This window comes from Lolium perenne, chromosome 7 (genome assembly GCF_019359855.2).
Source record: "Lolium perenne isolate Kyuss_39 chromosome 7, Kyuss_2.0, whole genome shotgun sequence".
NCBI lineage: Eukaryota > Viridiplantae > Streptophyta > Magnoliopsida > Poales > Poaceae > Lolium > Lolium perenne.
This window is the reverse complement of record NC_067250.2, coordinates 238,570,189-238,589,797: the sequence shown is the minus strand read 5'-3', so window position 1 is coordinate 238,589,797 and position 19,609 is coordinate 238,570,189. Positions and strand designations below refer to the sequence as shown.

Below are 19,609 nucleotides of genomic sequence, written 5' to 3'. Positions count from 1 at the left end.
CTAGTTTGAATCATGTGCAAGGTGGTGTTGTTGAGTTGACTATCAACCGCTTCTCTTCTAGTCAACTTGTCGGGGTTGTATGGCTTGAAGCCCTCCAAGATGATTCTCCATAATTCATTGGAGGCACAACAAACATGAGAGCGGAACTCAAACCGCCAAGTATCGAAATTTTCAATAGAAAACTTAGGTGGGTCGCCCCGAATGTTCAAATGGGGATGGGGAACCGGTATATCGGGTGATTGGAAAGGTGGAGGTACTCGATTGTAGCTCTCACTCCCATCAGTTCCCTTAGGAGATGCAATGGGAGATTTGATAGTGTTTAAGTTATCACCTTCCACGGGTTTGGTAGATAAGGGTAAGTCCGAAGCCTCTCCCTCATCTAACGCACCCGTGTCTTTTACCTCTACACTAGGAGCCTTGGGAAGGGCCGGAGCCAAAAGCTCGGCAATCATCTTTTTCATGCTTTCCATTTGGGCTTCCACGGAGGACTTCAACGAATTGAAGTCTTCCACGGAGACCATCTTGGCGGCCCCTTCCGAGGACTCCTCGTCCGGCATACTCTTAGGCGGTTAAGCCCGAAATAAGAGCCGAGGCTCTGATACCAATTGAAAGGATCGTATGCCGCACCTAGAGGGGGGGTGAATAGGTGCTAACCAATTTTTAGTTCTTTTTCAATTTAGGCTTGACACAAAAGGTAAATTCTCTAGATATGCAACTAAGTGAATTTACCTATATGACAAGGCTAACAACTAGGCAAGATATATCTAAGCAATATAGAGATAGAATAGGATAGAGGTAACCGAGAGTGGAGCACGCGATGACACGGAGATGATTCCCGTAGTTCCCTTCCTTTGCAAGAAGGTACATCTACGTTTGGAGGAGTGTGGTTGCTACGAAAGCCAAACCAACAGCCACGAAGGCTTCACTCAGATCTCCGGTGAGCAACGCCACGAAGGCCTAGCCCACTTCCACTAAGGGATTTCCTCGAGGCGGAAACCGGGCCTTTACAAGGTTCTTGGGGCACACATCCACAACCAAATTGGAGGCTCCCAAATCTGTTACAACACAACAATCAACAACAATACATCAACACAAATCAACTAGGGAACCAAATAGGAACACTAGCATGAGATCCCTCAAACAAGAGAGGGGGAAATGAAGAACGCTTCGGTGAGGATGTAGATCGGTGTCTTCTCCTTCGAATCCCCAAAGATCAAGAGATTTGGTTGGGGGAGGAAGGAGATCTTGCAAATCTTGAGTTTCTTGAGGTGGCTCTAATGGAGGTGGCTTGGCAGATTTCTTGTGTAATGATTGAGCAAGCAACCAAGGTAGGAGAAGGGGGGTATTTATACCCCCTCTCAAAAATGAGCCGTTGCTGCTTCCGGGGGGCCGGATATTCCGGCCTAAGTAAGGGCCAGATAATCCGCCCCCCCGGATAATCCGGCCATCGGGACAAAAGTGTGACATTATCCGGCCAAATGTCCGGCCCTATGCCAGAGAAGCTTTTCTTCCAGTCCTTAGCCAAAAACGAGGGGGCCGGATATTTCCAAAATATCCGGCCCGGATAATCCGGCCCTGGTACAATACCGGGACATTATCCGGGCAAATGTCCGGCCCTATGCCAGAGAAGCTTTTCCTCGAAGACTTAGCCAAAAACAGGGGGGCCGGATATTTCAACAATATCCGGCCCGGATTATCCGGCCTGGCCAACTTTTTCTGATTTCTTTTGACAGACGATCAAATCCAACACACATGAATAAATAACTATGTAATCCCTGTACCACTTAAACAAACATTAGTGTATCACATATATTGACATCAAACACACAAAACATAATGTGAGAGATGTTCTTTCAATGTGCAAGGGTGATGATTTTCCCGATATACCATATTGAGAGGTTACACCTCTATGACCATGAGAAAATCATCACTCACTCTTTTGCATGTTTTCACCTTGTGTAGTGGTAGCTCTCGTCGTCCTCTTTCCGGCAAAATTGGTTTCACCTCAATCGGAGTTTCCAAGCCCGAGATATTGCCGTTTTCGTATCGCAGTTTAAAGAAAAAAGGGGACGGGCGGTAGTACCGGTCAGGTACCGGTCAGGTACCGGTTTGGTCTCTGCGAGACAATGCATCTGGTCCGGTATTGACCTGGTACCGACCCGGTAGTACCGCTCGAGCGGTAGTACCGCTTGTGGTACCGCTTTGGGCCGATTTGGGCCGATTTCTGACCGTTTTCTGCGCAGTTCGCGTGCGAGCGGTAGTACCGCTTCGACAAGCGGTAGTACCGCTTTGGGCGCGGATCTGACCGTTTTTCAGCCCCAACAGCCATATTTCTGGGTCCCCTATATATATCTCTCTTCCACCTCCGACCCAACCAACCCTGCACCTCCACTCTCTCTCCTCCATTGTTGACCTTGGGTTCTTTCTTCCTCCTCTTGATCCCCCCACTATTTGTTGCATATTTTTGGGGGAAAGGAGAGAGGACATCTAGATCTAGAGCTTTACCAATTGAATCCTCCTCTAAGTGAGAGGATCTTGCTAGATCTAGATCTTGGAGTTTTTTGGTGTTTCTCCCTCTTTGTTCTTCCTCCTCTTGATCCCCCCCACTATTAGTTGCATATTTTTGGGGGAAAGGAGAGAGGAGATCTAGATCTAGAGCTTCACCAATTGAATCCTCCTCTAAGTGAGAGGATCTTGCTAGATCTAGATCTTGGAGTTTCTTGGTGTTTCTCCTCCTTTGTTCTTCCTCCCTTATTCCCCCAATTGCTTCTTCTAGCTTTGTTGGAATTTGGGAGAGAAGAACTTGGGCATCCTAGTGGTGTTCTTAGCCATTGCATTAGGTGCATGGGTTGTGCTCTCTCCGGGGTTCCGATCTCGTAGGGTGTGTGTGTTCTTCCTTAGTGGATCTTGGTGATAGGGTTCCTTAGTGGAGCATTGGAAGAGTTCCTCTTGTGGAGCATTGGAAGGGTTCCTTTGTGGGGCATTGGACGGGTTCCTCCGTGGGGCATTGGTAGCGTTCCTTTGGTGGAGCATTGGAAGGGTTCCTTGTGTGGAGCATTGGATGGGTTCCTATGGTGGAGCATTGGAGATGTGCAGCTATGGAGGCTAGCTTGGTGATGTACTAGCTCCATAGGGTGTTGGGAGCATCCTTGTGTGTGTGGAGCTCACCCCAACCTTGTGAAGGAATCACCGCCTCGACCGGTGCCTTAGTGGAAGAGGGAGAGCACCTCCGTGGAGCTCTCTCGAGGAAGAAGGTGAGGCCTTCCTTCGTGGTGTGGCCGTCTAGTCTCTTGTGTGAGACTAGCACCTCCTCAACGCAGACGTACTTCCTGTTGTGGAAGGAACTGCGGTAAACAAACCTCGACTCGCCTCCGCGTCCTCCGGTTATCTCGCACCTTACTCTTACTATCTTGTTGATTCCTTTACTTGTTGCACATGTCCTAGTATTATTGTAGGAACATCACCTTTGCCAAAGCTATCACATTTACCTTCCGTTGCGCTAAAATTGGAAAAGGCTAAAACTTGCCACACCGCCTATTCACCCCCCTCTAGGCGACGTCCTCGAACATTCAAAAGGTGTGGCGGTGTTGGGTTTCTAAAGATGCAATAAAGCCATCACCCTCTAGCCCCCGTCATGGTGGTGCGTCTAGCATCGTCGGAGGGCGTGTAGAGGTGTGTCTCCGGCGGATTTGCTGGTTTTGATCGATGTTCCTTCCGATTTACGTTTCTCTTCATCGATGACGGTTGCAACTCTTGTGCATTGGTTCTTTAGGATCTTAGCACGATGACTTCCTATCTATATACTAGAATAGACTCTACAACGACAAGTTGTGCCTGCGTCTGAGGGAGGAGCGAGGATGGAGGCGCACCTTCGGCTCGTTTGAGTGCTTGTAGTCGCCGCTAGGTGATCCAAGTATCTATTTGTAATATTTGTTACTTTTAGGCTTGCGTGTACTTTACTTGAGGATTATGAATAGATTAGTGTAATTTTTCGTAAAAAAATACCGATTTCAAAGATAGAAATGTTTATTAGGGAGGAGCCGGTTTGGCTCATAGGAGCATTTGCACCCATTATGCAAAATAATGAAAAAAAAAATTAAAATTGTTAAAAAAATTCTTACATAAAAATTATGGTATATATTGTGACAGTTCGTACACAAGTTTTCGTGAAAAAAAAAATTATGTGCATGTAGAAAAAAGACAAAAAATACCCTGTACGTAGTAGCGTTGCAGCATTAAAATTTGTGATTTTTACAAAGACACAGAAAAATAAAAAATCTAGAAACTTATTTACGAACATAAAATGTCAAGATGTACATTCAAAATTTTATTTTTTAATTTTTTGATACTTCAAAATATGTTTTCGCACAATGGGCACTACTTTTTTTTAGGAAATGTCTAAGCACCGGAAGGGCCCAGTAGATAAATAAAACATGGCCGAGCACTTGAAAGGCCCAGCCGCATATGCCTAAGCCTAGCAGCTAAATCGCCAGGCCCAGCTGTGGCCTCCCGTTTCGTTTATCACTTCTCTCCTTATCCCATCCAATCCGTCATCTCCCTCACTTCCCAAATCCACACCAATCCAACACACTGCTCCTTGCTCCCTCCAATGGCGCTCCTCGCCGTCCAGGGCATGGCCGTCTCCACCGCCGCCTTCCCCTCCCACCACCACGGCGCCGTATGCTCCTCCTCGTTCGGGCTCTCAGCCACCGTAACACTCTCCCGCACCCGCACCAGCCTCGCCGCCACCGCCGTCTCGGCCCCTCTCACCCCAGTTCTTGATGGTAAATTCATTTGTCCTTACGCTCTTGCTTTCAAATCGGTGAATTTTGTTCAGTAGTTCGTTTCGATTCTCGACAGTTCACTGGGGAAAGACTTCTCCCATTTAGTACCCCGACAAATAGAAATACGACTGACGGACCAAGTAGGAACCCAAGATACTAGTACTAGCTGGAATGCCATTGATTTTACTGTATGAAACACCGAGGGAGGTGAAATGGTTAGGAAGAAGATATTTCACTTCGACTTTGGCAAGAATTTCGCACGAAAGTTCACAGCAATCAGGAATACACCCATCTTTCCAAATGGGTTGTGGAGTTGAGTTAGTGTGAGTTGGTAGTGTGTCGATGAGCATACAATTTTGTGTAGACTATGTGTAGATGAACTATAAAATACATGAAAGCTGCTCGTAGAAATTCTTACGGATTGCAGATGTTGAATACTAGTATCAGATGAGGGTTTGAAATTTGAACCAATTCTGACTTCAGAACTCTCTCTGTTGTGATCAGTCTACTGTGGAAGAGGGGACAGAAAGACAAAGAGAGGCAAAAGATTCAGCCACTCATATGGGAATGTGAGTCCTCTAGCACAATCTCAATCTTGATGCGTTCATTGTGATTCTTACTTCTCCGTATGTTCATGTTAGGCACGTCCCCGTAACAAGAAGAAGGGAACAGGCCCACCACGGCTGTTCGCCCCGCCAGCGCCTCCCAGGAAGGACCAGTTCGAAGACGGGGAGATCATCGCAATCGAGATTGATGAAGACATCATGGAAAGGATGGAATAGGCTTTCTGAATTTTCCCTTATTTCACGGTTTCCCTGCCTTCTGTGAAGTACAATTCCTCGAGAGTAATTATTTTGTCATCATCCTATTCAAAGTGCAATTTCTGATAAGTAATTATTTGGTCTTTCTTAACAAAACAAAGATGTTTACGTGTCTTTGATTGCTCAGAACTATCCTGTATGCATCTAGGAAAACCGGCACCTTAAGTTGTCTAGTTGTACGGATGAGCTGGTCAAAGTGCTTCTAAATATAGGAGTAGTTCTTTCTTGCCTTCTCTGTTGCATTCCGTGTGAATCTGGAATTAAGTTGCAGTTAGTCCAGCTGAATCTTTCTGGACAGAAAATAAATAAATATTTGTTTGTTCTTATCTACTGTATGTTAGTTGCCTTCAGTCTCTGCACTTTTGGAGATGTTGTGGTTACCCAGCATTACAAAGCATATGACTGAAGTGAATGGCAATAGGGTCAGTTGTGGTGTCTTAGTGTCTACCTCTAGTGTGTTGTTTGTTTTGTAGCAAAACACTTGCCTGCGCTTGTCTTACAAGTTATCACTTGCCCAAAACCGTGAACTACGACCCTAAATAATTGTTCAAAACAAGACAGTATAGCTGGTGAAGCAAGATCAAAGTTCTTCGCCTTGATTTCGTTACCAGCATTTTGTTTTAATTGTCGCAAACCAGTAAGCTGAATAGAAAACAAGAGTGAAGTATTTGAATCCTGTTTCCTCAACTGCACAAGGTGGCATGAATGCCCCCCTTCCGTCGTGTGAACCTTAAATTTATGTAAGCTACATTTTAACTCGCGTACTTACAGTTACAGATATATGGATTGAAACCCTACCAAATTTGAACTTTATTTTTTCCGTTGCAGCACAAAGTGCTGGTACAATACCTGCTGCTTCTGAATACTAAGTTCAAATATAACAATCAAATATGGCCTACACATTATGACATCAGATCTGGCAAATTACTTGGACACAGCCATGACCTTTCACGCTGACGGGGTTGAAGTCGCTGGTCTTTCTTTCTCTCGAGCCCTCCTGGCCTCCTGTCCTCTGAAGATAGTTTTGGAAGGCAATGAGACTACAGGGCCATGGAGTTCTTTGGAACTGTAGTCTTTCTTTCCCCTTCTTTCTTGTGTGGCAAATGCCACTCTGTTCACCTTGTTCGCACATTGGTATCCGAAGCGCTTCTGTCGAGCACAGGAGGAACGGCTGATGTCTTAATTTATTTGTTAAGTAGTATGATCGTCGTGTTAGCGTGCTAAACTCAAAACCACCTACTATCTTTTCTTTTCTGAGGGCGAACCACCTACTATCTAGGACTGGTCTGGATACAAGATCCGATGTCTTACTTTAATTTTCGTTCAAGTGCTGTCATCCCATAATTTTGTAGTGCGTGAACAATTGTTCGGTTACAACTTGCTTGCGATTTAAAAGTTCAGTTGCAACCTTTGCAACTATAAAAAATCTCAGCTGCAACACGACTTGCAACTAAAAAATCCCGGTTACAACCATTTGCAATAGAAAAATTAATTGCAACCCTATTTGCAACTGAAAATCTTAGTTGCAACTCCATTTGCAACTCATGAATCGCGATGCAAATCTGTTGGTTATAAGCTTGATTGAGTACTAAGTTAAAATACTCAATTCTCACCTACTAGTGGAGAATTAGTGGTTCCGTTATTATAGGTCTAATTCTTCATGTACAGCTGTACTCCGATTGAATTAAGATCACGAGTCATGGTTGTACAACACGACAACTTCATGAATCTACACGCAGGAAATTAGCAGTTAGCACATCAAGGATCCAAGAAAAAATAAAAAAAATAGAGAAAAGAAAACAAAGACCCTATCTTGGTGATGAAATACTCACAAAGTAGCACTCTAACTAGCACCAAAGATAACACCCAAATTACAGAAGAGATTGTATAAAAACAACGTCTCCAAGAAAAAAACAATGCGGCCGTCACCCGATTGAAAATCTTTGTTTAGGTTTTCACTCTGAAGAAAGTCTGAATGTCAAAAAACGGAGGGAGTAGAAAGTTCACGAGTCATGATTGTACATGACTATACACATAACAAATTAGCAGTTAGCACAAAGGGTGACAAAAACAGATGCAACCTGACCTCACTACTGATGTCAACTGGAAAGCATCGTCAATGCAGAAGAAAGCACGCTCCTCAACTACCGCGTTTCTCTGTTACTTGCAAGTTCGGTCCAGGTCGTATCCACAACCGCAAGATCATTCGCACACATGCAAGAATCGGCTCGCTCCATTCTGGGCTTCTGGCGCGCCGTCTCGATCCATCGCCCTCCCGTTCGCGAGCTACAATTCGTCCTGTGTTGATACATGCTCCAGACAACAACTCTGTGAATTTCCTTGTTGCTCAGCATGCCGCGGCCGCAAGCTATTTTGAAATTGTCGCTTGATTAATTACTTGTCACCGCTGATTCTTACACCACGAACACTATGTGATCTAAAACGGAAGAACTCGCTGCACAGTACCTGCATATTCTAGGTATACATACAAGTATCTGACTGGCTTGTGCTAGTCTTACGCCTAATCACTGTATGTTGAGCTACAAGACGACGTCGAATGGAACCATGGTGGACGCCGTCTTGCTGCCGATGAACCGCTCGGACTGAACCCTGCGCAGCGCGCTCGGACCGGCGACGATCGGAGGCGACAACCCGGTCTCCGGGCTGTCGCCGCTCTCCTCCGGGATGGAGGTCAGCGCGCCGGACCACGGCGAACCCGTGGCGCTGTAGTCGCCGTGGCCGTATCCGTCGTACCCCCGGTACCGGCCGTGATGTCTTGTGCCACGCACCGAGGCCGGGAGCCGAAGACGGACAAGCACCTTGGAGAAGAACCTCCGGAGCAGAGCCGGTAGCCTCCCCGCGCGCCTCTTCCTGCCGCCAGCTGCCGGCGTGGCGGTGGCGGCCGGGAGGTGAGGCATGGAGATCGAGCGGCAGGCGAGCACGGCGGCGTCGAGCTGGCGCTTGAAGGCGGTGAGCTCGTAGGAGTCGTAGAGCGAGCTGCCGCAGTCCCACAGCACGAGCGCGGCGCCACCACTAGCACTGTCATCTGTCGGCTCGTGACTAGCCCGGATGTCCCTCGCCATGTTTATAGCTTTCCGTCCTCTTTCTGCCTCGATCAAACAGGCAAGAAATGGATGACGAGAGAGAGAGAGGTGAGCTTTACAAGTGGGTGGAGTCGGCATGAACGCGCGGTGAGCAGTGCGTGCGATAAAAGGGGACGAACGGGTTCACGGCTCACACGACACGACGCGACACGATCGACGTGAGAGAAAAAAGGTGCCACTGATGGTGATCCGAAGGTCGACGAGGAACGCATTACTTTTGTGGATGATTAATTAGGTGTAAACGCACATGCTCATCAGTCGCGGCGGTTAAGTAAGCACTTGGCATGATTGGCCTGACCATTGACCATTAATTTTGGATGATAATCTCCAAGGTTCTTCTTGACGATCGAGGTGTACCGTGTACGTAGAGTAAATCATATGGTCCTCAGTTTGTTTCTTTGTTCGTTTGTTTGTCTATCGTTAGCAGACTAACATATATATCCAGTAAATTGTATATGTCCATGTCTGCATTATTCAGCCCAGCTACTATGTACCTGCCCTGCAGGCTGCATATAGCATGTTATATTTCGAAGTTCAAACTTGCATGGCTTTCAGAGAGCAACAGCACATAAAAACATTGCACTATAACATTATTTTTCTTAGCACATTCAAAAGTCGTTGGAGGAGCGCAAGCACCATGTGACAAAGGTTGCATCCGCGATCATATCATCTAAATAAGGGATGAATTATTCCACTCCAGGGAGCCAGGTAGCCTGCATGGCGATGTGGACGTACCCAAGTGCTATACTATTACTAGGCAATGATATGGCTATAGTTATTAGGCATGTACTCCCCCTCTAAGAAAAAATATAGTGCCTATTTTTTTTAAAAAAATCAAACAGTGTAACCTTTGACTAGGTTTATAAAAAAAAAGGAAATATCAACCTCTGAAATCTCAAATCAATACCATCATATTCACCATAAAATATATTTTAATATGGTATACATTAGGCATTCTAGATGTAGATAATTTTCAAAGTTAGTGAAGTATGATTTCACGGAAACCAATGCACGCTATATTATGGAGTAAGATGTACCCTATGTTGTATGGTATACACCAATAACATACGATACACAAACCGCCACATCAGGGCTATTTTCGATACTACTTAACCGAGCCTAGGGCGAGGGCATTGTACCCGTCAACGCTGACATGATATCAGATCTTCCTTTTCCAGATGTCTAGCGATCGATCTCGCAAACCTACAGAAACCCCAGATTGCCTCCATTTAAGATGGGCCGATCCCTACAATCCTAGTCCCAAGATCGATGTAACACCGAAGAAACCCAGCTCGCTGTCATTTACGACCGGTCGCGATAAAAAACTTCCCTCAGCAAAAAGCTTGTCATCTCCGTCAACAACGACGACTTTGGCGGCTGCCCATGGGGTGGCCCGTACCGAAAAACTGAGGAGGGAGAACTTCCTATTCTGAAAGATGGAAGCTCTCCTGACTATTCGTGGTGTGCAAGTCATGCATGGGGCTGCTTGATTGCTCCAACGTCCCGCTGGCGAAAACTATGAGGGGTAAAAGATGAAAAGAAGAAGACCATGCTCGACCCCTCCCATGGAGAGTGCCTTGCACAAGATCAACAAGTGCTGAGATATTTGCTCAAGAGTTTTTCCTTTCCTAGCCTCACTCAAGTTCTCGGTCTTGAGCACTCCACGGATGTGTGGGCTATCATCAAGGAATTGTACACACCATAATTCTTGGCCAGTGTGACTATGTTGTGTGATGCTCTCTCCAACACAAAATAAACTAGACATGTCTGCTACCAAGAACATCACTAAGATGAAAGCTTTCGCCTTCGAGTTGCTGGATGGAAAGTTGATGATCAAGAGTTAAAGGAGTTCATTCTTAATGGTTTGGACACCGACTACACTCCTCTTATCACCTTCACCAATGATGTTCAAAGCACCATGCTCACAACATGTGCTCGCAACACACAACCTATGATCAACATCATCAAATGTTGTCCAAGAGTGGCCAAGGCACCAATACTTTTAAATCCTCCACCAATGTTGTTTCTCGTGGTCGCCACCCCAATACTTGAATTTCATTGTAGAATCAATGATCAGCATCACAATAATGGTTGTGATCACTACTGTCGTGGCAGTGGAAGTGACCAATACCATGGCAATGACGAATACCATGGCATGGAGGCAATGACCAATATCGTGGCTGCCCGAGTGATAAAAACCATGGTCGGCCTAATGTTCACCGTGGAAATCAATGCCATGGTGCGCTTGAAGGGGGGATGTGGTCGTGTTCGTGGTCGCATGCCCTCTCCTGGTCAAGATGTTATCTACCACTAGTAGAAAACATGCCTTTCGTCAGGCCCCTTTGGTTCCGGCCGTGTCCTGGGCCGGGACCAAAGGCCTGGCCATGTCGCCCTGAATCCGCCCAATCGTACGGCACCCAAAGGTCCCGGTTCGTTAGGACCCATTATTCCCGGTTTGTATCCCAAACCGGGACAAAAGGGTTTTGCGGCACGCTGCACCTGTGGTACCCCCTTTCGTCCCGGCTGGTGACACGCGCTAGGACTAAAGTCAAACGCTTCGTTCCCACGAAAGCCGATCGCGTCGCCATTACTGGCGTCGAAATCGAGCGTCACGCGCCCGGGAATTTGAGCCGCCACGCCGGCGGCCAGCCACTGGAATTGATCACCCGGTGGCTGTCCGGCCTCTTCATCTTCATCTTCCTTTGCTTTATATACTCACATCTTCTCCACCATTGCCACACACACTTCTTCCATCTCTCATACCCTCCACCATTGCAAAAAAGCTCTCCTCTTCATCGATGTTTCGAACTCAATGGAGCACCTCGCGCGCGACCCGACTCCTCGAACTCGGGTGTACCGCCTGATGGCGGAAGGGATGTCGTTCAAGGTCACGGTCGCTCTCCGTGCAAGAAGGGTGGAGAAGTGGATCTGCGCCGTGAAGAGGGACTACCTCGACAACACACCAATCAAGTGCATCAGCATGTATTGCGAGTTCACGAACCCTCGCGAGGGTGATCAGCGCGCCGCCGTCCTTCAGCTCTCGGTGGTGTCCGAGAATTTGGTATTTCAGATTTGCCATGGTGATGAAGTGCCACAAGTTCTCAGGGAGTTTTTGCAGGATGGGAACATCAGATTCTGCGGCACGGCTATCAGCAAGGATGTGGAGATGCTTAGTCCGTATGATATTCATACTACTTATGCGTACGACCTCCAGAAGATACTCCCGAATCCCACAAATAATCACATTCCGAGTCTATATGATCTCCCAAATTCTATCATTGGGACAAATCTTGAGAAGAAGAAGAAGATGAAGAAGTACAAGAAGAAGGACGCCGCGCAAGAAAAAGAGGATGGACTCATATTTAGGTGGGCCAATATTCCATTAAGCTACGAGCAAGTGCGCAATGCCGCGCTAGACAGTTGTCTGGGCTTCGAGATGGCTGGGAGGCATTGGATGCTAGTCGGCGACAATAGTCATGTTGATCGTCTCAATATTTAGAGATGATGATTAGATGGTGGTGTGTGGTACGGTGTGTGTCTTCTATATTTGTATGAACTATGTGTCTTTCTATAAATCGTCTTCAATATATATCGAACTATGTGTATGAACTATGTATCATTCAATATATCGGATGAAACCTGGTACCCAGATGGGTAGGTGCGCACGCCCCCAGAAACATACACGTGGCTAACGACGTTCACTTGTCCGTCACGAGATGGGAACTCAGCGTGTGCTCTTCCCCTCCACCCCCACTCATTCCGTCCTCCCCAACCACACGCCAGATCATCTAAAAAAAAACACGCTAGATCCACTGCAGATCGACCGAGCACTGCTGCCGGCTGGCCTAGCGCCTCCACCGCCACCCAGCTAGCTCCTCCCCAACCCCATCTTCCCCAACCCCATCCCGCACGCGCACGGAAGCATCCCGACCTCGTCTCCTCCCCAACCCCATCTTCCCTGCTGCCCCAGATCCGTCGAGCGGTGGAGGTCACCCGAGCGGTGGAGGACGGACGGCGACGCGTGGCCGTCTACTGTGACTCTGGGAGCCTGCCCACCGTCGAGCGCTGCCGGCGAGCGAACGCTCGATGTGGGGGGCATGGCGGACGCTCGAGGGGGAGGCCATGGCGGCCGTCTTCTTCGACTCCGGGAGCCCGCCCACCGTCGATCTGTTGGGGGAAGAATCGAATCTGCGGGAGCTCGGCCGCCCCCGAGTCCGGCCGGGAGGAGAGAAGATCTGGACCGCCATGGCTGCCCCTAGTCCCCCGTTGAGTCGATTTGGACGCCAGCCCAAGCTCCTACACGACGCGATGAGTAGCCTCCCGACCCGTCGTTCTACGCAGATCCATGGCGCCCGGCGTTGCGCCGAGCTCAAGGAAGCCGGCCGTCACCGCTGATAAGCGCTGGAGAACAAGCGCGGTGGGGTCGTGGTCGAGGAGGCAGGATAGCAACTCACGGAAGGGGTGCCTCTGCGGAAGAAACCCGCATCTATTTTAATCGCTAATAACTCACGGAAGGGGATTTCACGGCCGTTTGATCTCCGTTAGCATCTACTCACGGACATCGAATCTAAAAGCAAATCCAACGGTATCTAGGGGGTGCGTACGTACCCCCCTGAACACCAAATCCACTCTCTTCAATATATATCGAACTATGTGTATGAACTAGCGACATATTTCCCTGTGTATTTTACATCTCTGCATTCACTCCATGACGCCTCCTCCACGTCCACCTCCATCACCATCACACTGCACCCGGTGCTCCACCATCACGCTGCAACCAAAGAAGATATATCGAACTATGTGTATGAACTAGCGACATATATCCTTGTTTATTTTACATCTCTGCATTCACTCCGTGCCGCCTCCGCTCCACGTCCACCTCCATCACCATCACGTTTCTTGTATCTCCGCATGCCGCCTCCTCCACGTCCACCTCCATCACCATCACGCTGCACCCGGCGCTCCACCATCATGCTGCAACCGAAGAAGATATATCGAACTATGTGTATGAACTATGGGATTCGTAGCATAGAAAACAAAAAAATTCCTACCGCAAGAACGAAAAACAAACCAAGATGCAATCTAGAAGATGGGAGCAACGAGAAGATCATGAGACTAACCCTCGAAGATTTCCAAAACCTACGAGATTAGATCTCGTTATTGCAGAAGATGATTACTTGCCGCTTTCAAAAGCGCGTAGAAGATCTTGACGGTGCCATAGTCGGGCAGCACCTCCGTACTCGGTCACACGTTCGGTGTTGATGACGACATCCTTCTCCCCGTTCCAGCGGGCAGCAGAAGTAGTAGATCCTCCTCAGAATCCTGAGAACACGATGGCGTGGTGGCGGTGGTGGTGGAGAACTCCGGCAGGGCTTCGCCTAAGCGCTACGGGAGGTGTATGAGGAGGGATGTGTGCTAGGGTTTGGGAGAGAGGGGGTAGGGGCGCCGGCCAGGGCCCCCCTATGGTGGTGCGGTCAAGTACAAGGCTGCCCCTCCCTCTCCTCCTCATTATATAGGTGGAACCCCAAGGGTTTGCCCAAAGTCTTCGAATAAGACTCCAATTCAAAAACTGCCATATGGACAAAACCTAGAGGGACAGGGACTCTCCCCTTCCCTCCTTGTTGGCCGGTCAAGGAGGTGGAGTCCTCCATGGACATCACCCTCCCACTTGGTTGGCTGGTTGGGTTTGGTGGAGTCCAACCGGGACTCCACCTTCCATGGTGATTTCATCCGGAAGGTTCTAGAACATTCTAGCGCCTTCCATAAATGCATCGAATCATTTCCAAACTTGGAAAGTGACTTCCTATATATGAATCCTATTCTTTGGACCATTCCGGACCTCCTCGTGATGTCCTGGATCCCATCCGAGACTCCGAACAAAATTCAAACTCCGTTCCATATTCCATATCTACTTAAAACGACATCAAACCTTAAGTGTGTCACCCTACGGTTCGTGAACTATGTAGACATGGTCGAGACTCCTCTCCGACCAATAACCAATAGCGGGATCTGGAGATCCATAATGGCTCCCACATATTCAACGATAACTTAGTGATCGATTGAACCATTTACATACGATACCGATTCCTTTTGTCACGCGATATTTTACTTGTCCGAGGTTTGATCATCGGTATCTCCATACCTCATTCAACCTCGTCTCCGACAAGTACTCTTTACTCATACCTTGGCATGTCATCTCTTGTGACCAAGTCACATGCTTGCAAGCTAATCAGACGAAATTCCACCGAGAGGGCCCAGAGTATATCTATCCGTCATCGGGATGGACAAATCCCACTCTTGATCCATATGCCTCAACTCATACTTTCCGAATACTTAATCCCACCTTTATATACACCCATTTACGCAATGGCGTTTGATGTAATCAAAGTACCCTTCCGGTATAAGTGATTTACATGATCTCATGGTCGAAGGACTAGGTAACTATGTATCGAAAGCTTATAGCAAATTAAACTTAATGACCTGATCTTATGCTACGCTTATTTGGGTGTGTCCATTATATCATTCATCTAATGACATAACCTTGTTATTAATAACATCCAATGTTCATGATCATGAAACTATGATCATCTATTAATCAACAAGATAGTTATACAAGAGACTTACTAGGGACTCCTTGTTGTTTACATAACACGCATATATCAATGTTTCGGTTAATACAATTATAGCATGGTATGCAAACATTTATCATAAACACAAAGATATATAATAACCATTTTATTATTGCCTCTTGGGCATATCTCCAACAGTCTCCCACTTGCACTAGAGTCAATAATCTAGTTTACATTTATAAATATATAACACCTAGGCCTTCTGGTGCTTATCATGTTTTGCTCACGGGAGAGGTTTCAGTCAACGGATCTGACACGCTCAGAAACGTATGTATTTTGCAATTCATTTGCGTCTTCACGCATCATTCATTTTCCAAATGAGTCGGCATTAAATATGTTTGATCTTTTGGTGAAACCTTAATTCCGCGGTCTGAAATATGTCACTAATATTATCACACACAATATAGTTTCAAAGTTCTGACACTATCGGAACTACACCAAGTTCTCAAAGAACTTATCGACTTAACATCCTCAATCATTGTCAAAAATAATGACATACTCTGCCTTCTTCTATAGAATCCATCACAATATTTAGAACCCATCTAAATCTAGCATAGACATCTTCTAGCTCATTGTGCTACCTTTTAATCAACACTTAGCCTAATTGAGATTGAAATTTTATTTTTATATGTGACCAAACTTATATCGGTGCAACACCTTACATCGATTTGTTTGTCATTACCCCATATAAAAATAATATCCTTGGTTCTTCTAAAGCACTCAGGAATATTCTTACTGTTGTCCAACGATCATCATTTGAATCATTCTGGTGTATGCTCCTAACTCTTTAGAGCACAGGACATCTGATTGTGTATATTTTATTCGTGATCTAAAATCACTCATGTGTTTTTTACTCATCAAGTGTCAAATACACTCAAGTCTTGTTAAACCTTCACATGAAAAGAACACCTTCTTAATATTTTATATTGAACTACTTCAATATTCATTCTATGTACTTTAACTTAAACTTATTATGTGTTTCAATCTATTTTCATAGATCTTGACACTAAATATGTTTCAGTTCATATCCTTTCATTGAAGTTAATTCTCAATAAAACCTTTTTAATCAATTATATAATTACATTATTTATAATCAACGATATGTCATCTACATAAAGTATTACAAATATGTCTCAGCGCTCCCACTTAATTTCTTGCAAATGCAAGCATCTTCATCGTTTCTGATGAAATAAAAAACTCTTTGACTATTTCATCCGGTGAAGATTCCAACTCCGCGATACTCACTTCATCTAATTGAAGTTTGTATACCTTTTTAGTATTCCACGGACCAGCAAAACTCTTAGTTGTATCTTGTATACAGTTTTAATACATACTTCTATTAAGTAATGTATTTTGCCATCCTACTAGCATATCTCATAAAAGAAATATGTATTGATTACTAGAATAAGCCACATAGACTATAATCATCGCTATGGAAGATCTAATCTTATCGTAGTCAACTCTTTGAACTTTGTCGTAAACAACTTTTCGACAATTCGAGCTTCTTCAAGGATATTCCTATCCAAGTCCATCAATTTTATAGATCTATTTACTTTCAAAAAGTGTTCATCTATCTTGGATTCCATGGCGCTTAGCCATTTTAACGGAGTTAGGGCCCATCATAACTTCTTTGTATATAGTTGGTTTGTCATTGTTCAAAAACAATCCTTTGTGCACAAATCATTTATTTGATCACAAAGTAAACCATATCTACATGGTTCAATAGGTACTTTGATCTCCATGACTATAACACTTTGTAGACATGGGAGCTATGATCTTCGTGGCCGCTTCCAGAACCATTTCTGATACTGCGCTACTCTGATCATCATGCTCAGGTTCATCAACATTATCAAGTTCTATTGTCCTCCCACTCAAATACTTCGCTAGGAACAATTTTTTGGAAATAAGTAAGAAACATCAACAAACACATTTGTCTTTGTCTCCATAGTGGAAAGAATTCTCAATCAATTCTCTGGGATAACCAACAAAGACATTCATCCGATTTTGGTTGTAAACATATTTACTTATGCTATGTATACCAAAATTTAAGAAAGTACTATTAGGGTTTATACCCATGCCATAACTCGTATGGTGTCATTTCAACGGATTATGATGATGCTCTATTTAGTGTAAAAGTGGTAGTCTCTAAAGCATAACCCACAAAAATATAATGGCGTCATATTATTTTATCTCATCATTAACCCAACAAGGTTTGGATACGTCTCTCGGATACTCCATCATTACTATGATACTCCAAGAAATGTGAGTTGTAGAACAATTTCATAACTCTCTTAGATGTTCGCTAAAACTCGTAATTCAAATATTTCCACCATGATCAAATCATAGATATTTGACTTTTCTATTATGATGATTTCCACTTCATGCTGAAATTTATTTGAATCCATTCAAAATGTTAATTTCAAACTTCTTTCTTGTTGAATAAATATATCCTTATATATACACTCAATTCATTGTTGGAAGTTTTCATGAAGTAGAAGAATCTCCCACACAACTATGCCCAGTGAACCACATACATCATCATGCATGTTTCCACTAAGTTAGTTGCCCGTTCAACTCTTGGCCTATGAACGGTATTTCAGTCATTCTCTTTAGAAGAGATTTACAAGCGCCAAACGATTCAAAAATCAAATGACTCCAAAAATCCATTTGCATGGAGTTTCTTCATGCGTTCCTTTCTAACATGACCTAAATGGCGGTTCCACAAATAAGTGGAATTCAAATCATTTTCCTTATGGCATTTTAGCGTCAGTGTTATGCATGTGTGATTCACCATTAAGATTTATAATAACTTTATTCATCGTACATGGAGTAAGGTCATAATTTGAACAACTCATTGTTTTTATTTGACCAGAGCAAAATAACAATTATTAAGTTCTTTATTATAAATCCTAAGGGCTAGGTAGAATACCAACGATAAACATAATAACACTTTATTATGTTCCAAATGTGCATTATTGCCATATTCCTTATCAGTCACTTAGGCCATTGTATTCTTGTATTACGTTGTGTTGTATGACATCTCATACCAACCAATATGGTACTTATACCCAAGAATTTCATTATGTGACTAAACAAAGAATACATCCATAACATGTATATCATCTATATACACCTGAGCTAGACTTTCTAGTCTTTTCTTTCTTTCTGCCAAAAATATTTTGTAGTTTCTCTTTTAGCTTTCCTCATTCTCAGAAAACACTTCACCTTCAATAACTTCTAGGTCCATTGGTCAAATACCAATAACCTTGAGGTTCTTACTTTGAAGCTGATCATCATATGACAAATGTTCCAGATTTCACTATTAGTAACTTTGTAATATGATGAACAATTTCACTCATAATTTTATCCATCATATCATGACGACTTTCCGAGACCATGTCTGTACATCCTAGGTTCGTAAAGTTTAACCTCAGTATTCGCATGTGGAAATCTGGCTTGCACCCGTTGTATGCACACGTAGAATCTATAACACCCGATCATCACGTGATGCTTCGAAACGACGAGTCTTAGCAACGGTGCTTACTGAGGACAATCACTTCATGGATATGCGAATATCGTTAGTGCCCAACTTAGTTGGAGGATTGGGATGCCTGGCATCTTCAACCTTCGTACATTCCCATAAAACTTATGAGTTTATGTAGTCTCACTAGATTATATTCTATCATCTTGCAATAAGGTTTTAGATATCACATATATCCCATACCTTACTTATTTCTGAAAACAAAATTTCCAGCTCCTTACTTTTCAAACAGATTTGAACTTCAAGTTTCACAGAGACAAGATGACTTTAGGTACTAATTGAAACCATTGTTCTTTGAATCAATAATGATTGGTTTACTAAAAGGGGCAATAAGACTTAATCATTTCTTGATTCTTTAACAATACGGTACCAGTCCGTAAAGTTACTTGTCAGATTTAACAGTATTTCTATCTCGATAACAAGACTAGCGCATGTTAGATAACGGATGCCAATTCTACAAATTTAGTTCAAAATACCATTCAGACTATGTTTATGATAATTAGTTCATGTTTTAATCTAATTACTAATGAACTCCCACTTAATACAACATCCCTCATAGTTGTTAAGTGACACATGATCCATATCCACTACACCAAAAACGATCATCACATGAGATGATGTAGCTTCAATGGTGAACATCAACATGTTGATCATATCATCCATATGACTCGTGTTCAATCTTTCAGTTTCAAGTGTTCCGAGGCCATGTCTGTACATGCTAGGCTCGTCA

The 19,609-nt window shown here is 44.5% G+C and overlaps 3 protein-coding genes across 3 annotated transcripts; 2 read left to right on the top strand and 1 right to left on the bottom strand.

The window, feature by feature from the left end:
• The first annotated feature begins 4,536 nt into the window (after nt 1-4,536).
• LOC127314038 (small ribosomal subunit protein bTHXc) lies at nt 4,537-5,652 on the top strand. The gene is made up of 3 exons (XM_051344502.2): nt 4,537-4,784; nt 5,289-5,353; nt 5,426-5,652. The coding sequence occupies exons 1-3, from the start codon at nt 4,610-4,612 to the stop codon at nt 5,564-5,566; spliced, it is 381 nt and encodes a 126-aa protein (XP_051200462.1). The 5' UTR covers nt 4,537-4,609; the 3' UTR covers nt 5,567-5,652.
• A 1,870-nt stretch (nt 5,653-7,522) lies between these two features.
• On the bottom strand, nt 7,523-8,819 carry LOC127314037 (uncharacterized). Its single transcript, XM_051344501.2, has one exon. The coding sequence runs from the start codon at nt 8,785-8,787 to the stop codon at nt 8,146-8,148; it is 642 nt and encodes a 213-aa protein (XP_051200461.1). The 5' UTR covers nt 8,788-8,819; the 3' UTR covers nt 7,523-8,145.
• Nucleotides 8,820-11,521: 2,702 nt separating this feature from the next.
• Nucleotides 11,522-12,208, top strand: LOC127315527 (uncharacterized). Its single transcript, XM_051346008.1, has 2 exons — nt 11,522-11,886; nt 12,097-12,208. Exons 1-2 carry the CDS (start codon nt 11,522-11,524, stop codon nt 12,206-12,208), a joined length of 477 nt encoding a protein of 158 aa, XP_051201968.1.
• The last annotated feature ends 7,401 nt before the right edge of the window (nt 12,209-19,609 follow it).

Bases quoted from the DNA above. Each gene is read 5' to 3' on its own strand.
- LOC127314038 (XM_051344502.2), top strand. From the start codon at position 4,610: ATGGCGCTCCTCGCCGTCCAGGGCATGGCCGTCTCCACCGCCGCCTTC. The intron at 4,785-5,288 runs GTAAATTCATTT...TGTTGTGATCAG, and splicing joins TCTCACCCCAGTTCTTGATG to TCTACTGTGGAAGAGGGGAC. The intron at 5,354-5,425 runs GTGAGTCCTCTA...TGTTCATGTTAG, and splicing joins TCAGCCACTCATATGGGAAT to GCACGTCCCCGTAACAAGAA.
- LOC127314037 (XM_051344501.2), bottom strand. From the start codon at position 8,787: ATGCCGACTCCACCCACTTGTAAAGCTCACCTCTCTCTCTCTCGTCAT.
- LOC127315527 (XM_051346008.1), top strand. From the start codon at position 11,522: ATGGAGCACCTCGCGCGCGACCCGACTCCTCGAACTCGGGTGTACCGC. The intron at 11,887-12,096 runs GTATGATATTCA...TATTCCATTAAG, and splicing joins GATGTGGAGATGCTTAGTCC to CTACGAGCAAGTGCGCAATG.